This window comes from Carex rostrata, chromosome 7 (genome assembly GCF_964058835.1).
Source record: "Carex rostrata chromosome 7, lpCarRost1.2, whole genome shotgun sequence".
NCBI lineage: Eukaryota > Viridiplantae > Streptophyta > Magnoliopsida > Poales > Cyperaceae > Carex > Carex rostrata.
In genome coordinates, this window is record NC_135924.1 from 9,509,639 (window position 1) to 9,518,810 (window position 9,172).

Consider the following 9,172-nt stretch of genomic DNA (forward strand, 5'->3'; position numbering starts at 1 on the left):
TGATTGTAGTATGAAATTGATTATTTTTAGGACTTTTGATGCATTGTTGAACATATTCTTTGATAATTTAACTTAGTTTTGACACTCAGATATCATAATGGAGCTTTTCTGCCCCTTTTTTAACTATTGTACCAATTGGTACTGACCTTCTTGCACCTATTGGTATGAATTATGTGATGTTTGAACCTTTTTCATTAATACTAAAGAAAGTTGACGATCAATATGTAAAATTTCATAATTCAATTTACATATTATGTAAGGATCTTGATGGATTCGAACCATCATCCCCCGAAGATTCAGGGACTTTGTCCAAATGTTTGAGCTAAAGATCCATTAAAAAAGGCAACCTAATGATTGTACATCTGATACACGTGTAAAAGAAATATAGAAAACAAGTGTTACAACCTAAGTACAGAAATCCAGTACCAACATACATGGTTAAACTTGCTTACTAGAAGAGAGAAACATCATTATTAATAGTAACAAGCATTTACTATTTCAAAAAAAAAAAAAAATAGTATCCGTGAGTACAGGATCTTATTGCTCATTTTATATATGTCTGACAAGTGCAATTGTATTAAAGATTTTTTAATGATTTAAAGCAAACTGTTTTTAATTTTTATATTTAATTAAAGCTCTTAGAAAATTAATGTAATTGCCTTTTGTTATTTTCACAGTAGCTCCATTAATACATAATAAATTATGCACAAGAGCACAAGATAGTTTGCTCTCTAGTTGTGTCCTTTAAGACATATATGCAGGCAGTTTCATCTATCCCTCACTAAAATGTCTAACATTCAAATTACTCCAACAAGAAATTTAATTTGTACCTTAAAGTACATAGGAGGTGTGTATAAAGTAAAAAAGCCTAATGAAAACAAAAAATGCAATGCATAACTAAACAAACTTCATAATAGCCACTGCAGATAGCTTTTATTCCAATATAACTAGGACTGCTATATAAGTCTAACCATAGACCCTGGTCTTAGTGAAGCAGGGTTAATTACCTCCAACAGCCTATAAACCATATTTTACAACACAAATACAAAAACATCAAAAGTCTTTCTTCCCAAACTAAGGATTAAAGTATTAATTTTTTGGCAATCTCAGTCAGGCAATGTCAGCTGGTTCGATCAATCCTTTTTTAGTTCTTACTGGTATATGCTTAGCTGGTATATTGGCTATTTGAAAAATTGGATCTTAATCAATTAACCAAGATATAATGCTCAATGTATATTAACATTAGTTATAGAAAGTTGAATTGAAGGACGAGGCTATGAAAAACTAAAGATCAGTTAACCAAGACGAGTTTAATTTATAAATGCACAATTTCACGCATACTTAGTTGCGAAACAAAATAATGTTAATATATAATGAAAGGAAAGGAAAACCGGGATGCTATCCTTATTGGTATACAACCATATTCAAATTTCTAACTAACTCAGCGAAGAAAAGCAAAAAGGATGAATAATGAACTTAAAATGGAAGAAAATTGAAAAGGAGAAAGCGAAAGAAAGAACAGGCGAGCGTCGATGAGGAGAGGAGGACGCCTAACAGAACAGAACAGGCGAGTTGGTGAGGAGCAGGACCGTAATTTTTTTTAGGACGACAGTTGACAGATGACGTACGATGAGAAAATGCAGATGCACACATCTCTGATCAAATGAGGAAGAGAGGGCGAATTTTGCCTACTGACGATAGATGACATCAATAGAGATATCTAATAAGAAACTTTTCTGCATAGTTTCTAAATAAAAAACTCTCTCACATTTCTGAAACTGGATTAGAAACTGTCACATTAGCTTAGAAACTCTAATAATTTCAGAGATGTAGATGCTCTAAGACCTTTATTTAACATCAGACGGAATTGAACTGGGGAACTGTTTCTCCCTAAAGTAACACCCGTTGCCCTCTTACTATATATAATTAACTAATCAGAACATCAAGCATCTAAAAAATATTGTATTGCGATTTTAATGATTTGAGACTTTGATCTGAATACAAAAAAATAAAAATAAAAAAATCATTCGAGACTTTGAGATAAGATAATAAAAAAGGCAACAGCGTGACTCTATAATTAAAATCAATGACTTTGAGATAAGATCAGACTAGAGCTTGGGTTATTAGACTTACGAAATATATACACAGAATATACATCAGACATACAAGTCATAATAAATGTGAGAATTAAAATAATAATTTAGAGACAACTTGACACGTACTGAAACAAACATATTTCATTCTTACATTCATTTGTGCTTAAAATACTTTGAGATGTTATAGAGCCAAATCTATTCCAAAAGTTCTACACTAGACATTCAAATATATTTACACAATTACACGGATGAGAGTTTAAACTAAGCAGCAGGTATAATTAGACAACAAAAAAACTGCTGAGTCTATAATTCATACCAAGCAGCAGGAATGATTACACAACATAAACCTGCTGCTTCCATGCATCTTGACATGTAGGAATGCTTCTATTTCTAGATGAATATAGAACTGGCCAATGAGCCCTCCTTCAGCCAGAGCAACCATCAAACATATTACCTGAATAAAAAGTACTTCTTCACGCATATCTAGAGCTCTCACATACCATATATATGACATAACTAATGCATGTGCATTTTTCATACTTCACAATTAGGTTTTTAATGATATTCATATTACACTAATATTATTATTTTCAATATCTTCACGAACAAATAAATGAAAATATAGATGTCCCTCAATATTTCATTGGACAATTTTATTATTCATTTGACATTTACGAACTTTATGAATAATATTTGTATTACCTAAATAAAGGTACCAAATTAATAAAGGAAATTTGAGAAACTTCTCCTTTTGCTAGTCAAATAGTAAAACTGACGAAATGTGTGCATTTACTTTCCAAATTCCACGGAAACAGGTCAGTAGGAAAGACCAACTCTTACCAAACAATTGTATGAGTGTAAATTATAACCCAACATGCTTTCTTTAGAGAGATTAAACACTAGTTAATTCATCAAAAATATTTCTACTTTATAATTCCAAATCTTTACTCGTCTCATTTAATTCTATTAGCACTTGTCGTTACATTGTTAGGACCTAAAGAATATCCCATGCATAAATATATGAAAAAAATGGATCAGATCAACACAAAATGTACCAAGTATTGATATCTTGTACCTACTTGCAATAAACTGCTGCTACTTTTTCAAAAAGAGAAGAAGAAGATAAAACTAACAATAAACTACTAAGAAGCAACTGATCAAATATTTAGTAAAATTCTGATTAATTTTAAACCAAACATGACACGCACTCATGACTAATCGATTGTGGTGGAAAACAGATAAAGAGAAACCTATCTGCCTCTTGTGAGCTGCTTGAAATTCTTAAGTTCTTGTGTTCCTGTTCCATAAACCGCCTTGATAGTATCTATGCAAGCACTAGAAAAAGAGAACATAATAATGTTCAAAAGCGGATATAAACAGAACAACTAGAAAATACATCCAATAAAATAAGAGGCTCAAAATTCATACGTGCATGCTTCCTGATTGAATCTCCATGACTTTATGCCGTAAAGCTTCTCAAATACCTCTTGTTCTACCCGACAAAAAACAGGCCTCTCTAAACAATAACAAATAAATGAAAAAATTAGTAGAAGAGAAACAAAATTTCATCTGTTGTCATAGCGTACCACATGCAAAAAATTGTTGTATGGTACAAATTACATTGTACCATGTGGTACTGAAGCGGTCTCAACTCCCAATATGGTTTCCAATCAGTTTAATTTACTTGAAATACTAGGATACTTGAGGTGAGCTTGCAATATGTCAAAAATTTGATAATTTTTCCACAAACATAAGCGACATAGACTGTAATGGACTATGCCTAAAATAAAACGCATTCAGTTTGGACAGGGGGATTATATAGACTCATTGAGGCATTTCGTAGAACAGGTACCGTTGTAGATGGAGCATCTCCTTGTGTCAGACTCATAGTGAATACACCATCCATCTGGGCCAATGAGACTCTTATATAGCTGCCATTTCAAAGAATCAAGAAAATGAAAAAAAAAAAAAAAAAATCATGTTCTGATTGTGAGGCCCACATGTCAGCCAATGTTTTGAGAAGTATACCTGAAGGTTACCAGGATCGTCTGAGAATATATCTTCTGGAGAGGGGAAGGCTGGGCCTTTGGCGAGCTTACAACAGGCACCGCAGCCACTGGCACACTGCCACGTGGGCTCGGTGCGCTTACTCTCCCTCTTCTTTTTATCCACCGTATCCGCAGTGTTCCTTCTGTTTTTGGTAGAAGAAGAAGTGGAGGCGGTTCTCTTACCTGCGGCGCACCGCACCGCAGCGGCCAGAGGTGGTGTTGTTAGCACGCGGCCGAGACAAACGGTCATTGCCATTTCCAAGTCTATAATTGCAATATCGGATTTCGGATTGGTCGAGTAGAAAGAATCAAATTTCAAGTTTTGGGATAAAAATTACATGGGCTTGGGTTAAATTCCGTACATCGAGAGGCCTAATGCAAGCACTACGATCCGAACCATGAAGAATTACTGTAGGATGCTGGGGCGGTCCAATGGGTATTGGACCAAATTCTATTCTTTGTCCTGTCAGAGCTATTCGATCTACATTAAAATTCGCACGAATAATTTTTAAGTTTGTGCTAATCAAGTTTGCATGAATTTTGATGCTGATCGAATTGATTTGATCTAATATCAGACTGAATCTGATCCCCGGACCTCTATCTCATTACTGTATGATTGGAATCAATTTTGTTTTAGAATTCAACTTTTAGATTGGATAACCTGGTTCGTAAGGAAGAATTTTATTTTATTGGAAATTTTTGTTGAATTTTAAGCCGGACGATCCTGTCTTCTTCGTTCGTTTAGAAACTTTAGGGACACGAAAAATAAAATGGTAGAGATAAAATTCTCGTCAAATCTCATCCCAGGTCGTGATTTGAAGTGGTTTAAATCATGTCAAACGAAGTCATCTTTTTCATCATTTTAAGTTACTTCCGATCAAGAATTTTTTTTTTACGCAATGAAAGCAGATTCATTGTCAATTTTATTATCCTGAATTAAGATACCAAAAGTATATTTGAGTTAAACTGACAGCCTCTTACAAGTGCGACGCAATATGTAGTGAGCATGATTTTAAATAGAAATAACAAACAAAAGGGCAGAAATTACCTTTAAAAAATATAGAAAAGCTCAAAGCATGCCACGAATAAAAAAAAAAAATGAAATCAACAAGTTTATAATAAGAATTTAACTAGCCCAATACAAACACCATTAATTTAGAATTGCGTTCTAATCAAAATCTATCGGCGTTATGGTCTATGATCAAGTGGCACCAATACTAAACATCTAAACCTGGCATGAGACGAGCTTTGTCTGTTACCCAGACATGTTGCCATCTGGTAAATTTATTTTCTTATCCCTTAATTATTGCTAAAAGACAAGACCGTCTGCCAGAGAGAGCATTCCTTAGTTCACCTTCGCCTTAGCTGGAGCTGGAAGCAACTGGTAAGAGAAAAAAAGAAAAAAAGAAAAATATTAGAAGGGTGAGATTTGATACACACAGGCAATGTAATTAACAAGGGACCAGTATAAATTTATCAAACCTGATAGCAAGAAATGAGGGAGCTAGCAAAGCCAAGAGCACCGGTGACACGTGGAGTGACTTTCTTGGGTGCAAGTTGGAGCAGCCCAACAGCTACAACAATGTCCATAGATGTCTTCACAAGGGCTAGCAACCTCTCATTAGATTTCTTTAGCTTCGCTTCATACTGCTCATCCTGTTAATACAGATAATTAAATAAGTTTTCTTTTTAACTAAGACGAGCGAGGAAAGATAACACAGAGCTAATCATACATACATTGGGGTTCAATTTCTTCATCGATTTGGATAGCCTCTTTATCTCAGCCACCTGCAATAGACCCGACAATTAGTGAATGATTTCATTGTAATTAAGTAATAAACATGAAGCAGCAAAGAAAATCTAGGCGCAAATTAACCTCTATTAAGCTATTGCAAGTCGAAGAACCAAGCCAGCAATACAATGATATCCGGCCAATCAACTCGGCACGCTCTTTGTTCTGTAATAAATAAATAAATTATAACTTATCACCGTGAATTCAGTTTGTAAGATAAAAAATATATGGCTGGAAGGAGAAGCTAACCTTGTAAATTCCAGTGCGGTGTGCCCATACGATTTGGTCTAAGAAGAGAAAAGTTGAAAGCAATGCATTCTTTGACTATAAATCCATACAAGGAAATCACAATTAGAAAGAAGAATGAATAGTAAATATACGAAATGTACACTGTGAATCCTATTAAGTACATATACCTTTCCAAGAAAAATCAGTGGAAGCGGAGTTCCTGCAGCAGGTGGACTGATAAGACCATGAAGGTCATTAACAAACTGCATGAAATAAGCAATTTAGAACAAAGCACAATTCTATATTTCTAATTTATTCTCAACCAGGAGTAAATTCCCAAGGTTCTCTAGGTTTCATTAGGTGTCACTTTCACATGAAGCATAAAATGTTCATATTAAACAATAATGATTTTTTTATGTTTGTCCCTTCAAAATCCCCAAATATCAGATATACCAGACAAACAAGAAACAGCAAGCGTACCTACAGGAAAAACTTGCATATAATCCTTCTAGGCAGAGATTAAAAGTTTAAGGTAAAATTTCAAATAGAAAAGATAACAAAAGGAGGGAACCTTGAAAAGGCGAAAAACTTTGCGGGCCAGGCTGGTGGTTTTGTCGACATTTTGGGCTGTGCCGGGTTCACCATTGCTTATGAATTTTGATCCATACTGAATAGCCCGGCATATTTTATCTCTTGCTTCTGCTTTGTTCAGGTATAGAACTAGCAGTGCCAATTCAGCTCTTGTTGTATCCAGTGCGGTGCTCATTTTCTAGCTTTACGAACAAAAGGGGGGAAAACACAACATAAGAAATCTCAAATATTTAAAATACCATATGAACATTCTAAAAAATTTCAAAAGGATTTGCATTGACTAACAAATAAAAAGTTGATTTCATAGACCATGACACTGCAGTACAATCAATGCAGCTTGGACTAATCATTCGAGGATAGCAATTTGTCCTCTTATTACTAGATAAGCAATACAATACTAAGTCAAAGTTTGCCTGAAGAAGCAACCAATTTTATTCTCTCTTTTTTTTTTTTGAGGCAAGTAGGTTATTGCCTAATTCTTTTATTAAAAACCAATTATATAATTTTTATCTGATTAAATACAAATCAACTGTAACATGGGTGGCACAAGCTCACGGTTAAAAACTGTAAATGACATGATATATGAAAATTCAAATCAGTAAGATATTCAATTGCGAAGTGCATTTGAGAGAAGCACTCTTGAGTCTTGACTCAAACCCATTCCGCCAACTCAAGCTATTCGTTTTGAGCCAAAACATGGGAAACTTTTTTATTACAAATATCTACACAGCTAATAAATTACTAGTTAATTCTTTGATTGAGCTTTACATGTGTTGTGAAGTCCTTTGTAAATCTATTTTGAATTTTTAGCTAACAATGCTTTAACTAAAAATAGAAAATAGCCTAATTCAAGTCCCTAAAAAAATTTACTCTACGACTCAACTTACCCACTAAATTTAAACAGAATTATGAGCTAAATTACCCCAGCTACTTTAACAATTAGATGGCGTGTATTTTAATAAATACAATAACCCGGTCATAAGTGACTGGATAAACAAATTAAAATAAGCAGTTTATGCTCTGTTTAAAATAAGAATAAGAAACAAAAGGCATGTACCCATTCCGCGCGTACCATGAAAATCAAATTAGTTCTATTGTGTTAAGGAGAAAATTTTGGGTCTTTAAGCGCGAAATAACTAAATAATCTACATATGCAAAGGGAAAATAGCCATAATATCTTATTTGAGAAAAAGAGAGCCCTTCTAGGAGATTTATAATCTGCTCTTCAAATCTCTTTCAGGCTTTTCAACAATTGAAAACCAAATCAGAAGAAGAAAAAAATTCATGTCATCAGCGATTGTCCGGTGATTCAAGAAACTATACAGGAGATACACTAAAACTCGTCAAGTAAAGATTATAAAATCGTCAGAGAAGTACCAATCCAGAAAGCGACAATCAAATTAATTACGAGAATTAGAGAAAAAGGGAAATGGATCGGGGATTATGCTGGTACCTGATCGATTTACGAAGAGCAGAGAGAAGAGAGAAGAGGGCAGGGAGAATTCCGACTACTACGGGATCACAGGTTTGAGTGAAGCAACAATGTGAAATTCCTTAAAAAATGAGGATCCTTTTTTTCTTTTTTAATGGGGAATTATAAAGCTGACGTATCTCATTTATCCCACTTTTTTCTTTTAGGAGAAACAAAACAATGTGCACACAAGAAGAACCCACCAAAATCCGGATCCGTATCCTTCCAGCTACCTGACTCAACACAATTGAAACGGACGGCTCAGATTTACTCTCAGCCGGTCGGGATTCGGGATGACAGAGGGGCAGGATTATTTGTGCTTTGAAATGCGTGCTAATCCATTTTTTGACCGTCCGATTTAATTCTACTCAGTCAGGTAACCTGAGGGGATACGAATTCACAAACTCTGCGTAGCCAAAGATCGTCTAAATTTGTTGTAGACAGCTAAAAATAGAAAAATTAAAACAAACAAAAAAATCTTTAAAAAAGTTTAAAAATTCAGACAATACAAAATAGTCTAAAATATACATATTAGAAATCCTCCTTGTGAGAACCAGCACGAGCAGATTCATGTTTATTCAGGAGGAGCAGTTGCATCTAGAGTGAAAAAAAAGTGATGTGTCCCATCATATTGTGATTAACATGCCGTGACATTGGTCTTATGCTGTGTTGTATGCTTCATAGTATATACCTTAGTGTCCCCAGAGTAACATGGTAGAAAAATAGCTTCGGTCATATAATGAAGATATTATCTGCAGCAAATAAAATTTAAATTTTGATACTTTATTATATCATTTAATTTTTTTGTTATGAATTAGATTTTGATACATGTTACTTTTTTGTTCTCGAATTAGTTGGAAATAAAGTCACAAAAAGAACGTCGCTTTGAGAGTCGCGAATACAATTTAGGTTCCACCTAGAATTTTGCTCATGTGTCGTACCGTGT

General features: G+C 34.2%; 2 protein-coding genes across 3 annotated transcripts; both read right to left on the reverse strand.

Annotated features, from left to right (window-relative positions):
- Positions 1 to 3,132: 3,132 nt before the first annotated feature.
- Positions 3,133 to 4,480, reverse strand: LOC144557531 (zinc/iron-chelating domain protein). Its single transcript, XM_078306112.1, has 4 exons — positions 4,125 to 4,480; positions 3,949 to 4,027; positions 3,525 to 3,612; positions 3,133 to 3,431 (listed from the first exon to the last, which is right to left on the reverse strand). The coding sequence occupies exons 1-4, from the start codon at positions 4,398 to 4,400 to the stop codon at positions 3,347 to 3,349; spliced, it is 528 nt and encodes a 175-aa protein (XP_078162238.1). The 5' UTR covers positions 4,401 to 4,480; the 3' UTR covers positions 3,133 to 3,346.
- Positions 4,481 to 5,206: 726 nt separating this feature from the next.
- On the reverse strand, positions 5,207 to 8,379 carry LOC144556567 (peroxisomal membrane protein 11-5-like). 2 transcript variants are annotated; one of them, XM_078304955.1, is made up of 8 exons: positions 8,209 to 8,379; positions 6,736 to 6,933; positions 6,353 to 6,427; positions 6,186 to 6,260; positions 6,021 to 6,101; positions 5,882 to 5,932; positions 5,627 to 5,800; positions 5,207 to 5,525 (listed from the first exon to the last, which is right to left on the reverse strand). In XM_078304955.1, the coding sequence occupies exons 2-8, from the start codon at positions 6,928 to 6,930 to the stop codon at positions 5,490 to 5,492; spliced, it is 687 nt and encodes a 228-aa protein (XP_078161081.1). In that variant the 5' UTR covers positions 6,931 to 6,933; positions 8,209 to 8,379; the 3' UTR covers positions 5,207 to 5,489. The 2 variants fall into 2 exon arrangements, with proteins under 2 accessions (XP_078161081.1, XP_078161080.1); XM_078304954.1 differs by having other exon boundaries at positions 6,736 to 6,937; positions 8,209 to 8,348.
- Positions 8,380 to 9,172: the final 793 nt, after the last annotated feature.

Bases quoted from the DNA above. Each gene is read 5' to 3' on its own strand.
- LOC144557531 (XM_078306112.1), bottom strand. From the start codon at position 4,400: ATGGCAATGACCGTTTGTCTCGGCCGCGTGCTAACAACACCACCTCTG. The intron at 4,028-4,124 runs GTATACTTCTCA...TTGAAATGGCAG, and splicing joins ACGATCCTGGTAACCTTCAG to CTATATAAGAGTCTCATTGG. The intron at 3,432-3,524 runs GTATGAATTTTG...CTCTTTTTCTAG, and splicing joins TTCAATCAGGAAGCATGCAC to TGCTTGCATAGATACTATCA.
- LOC144556567 (XM_078304955.1), bottom strand. From the start codon at position 6,930: ATGAGCACCGCACTGGATACAACAAGAGCTGAATTGGCACTGCTAGTT. The intron at 6,428-6,735 runs GTTCCCTCCTTT...TATTTCATGCAG, and splicing joins AAGTTTTTCGCCTTTTCAAG to TTTGTTAATGACCTTCATGG. The intron at 5,933-6,020 runs GTTAATTTGCGC...GGTCTATTGCAG, and splicing joins CTTGCAATAGCTTAATAGAG to GTGGCTGAGATAAAGAGGCT.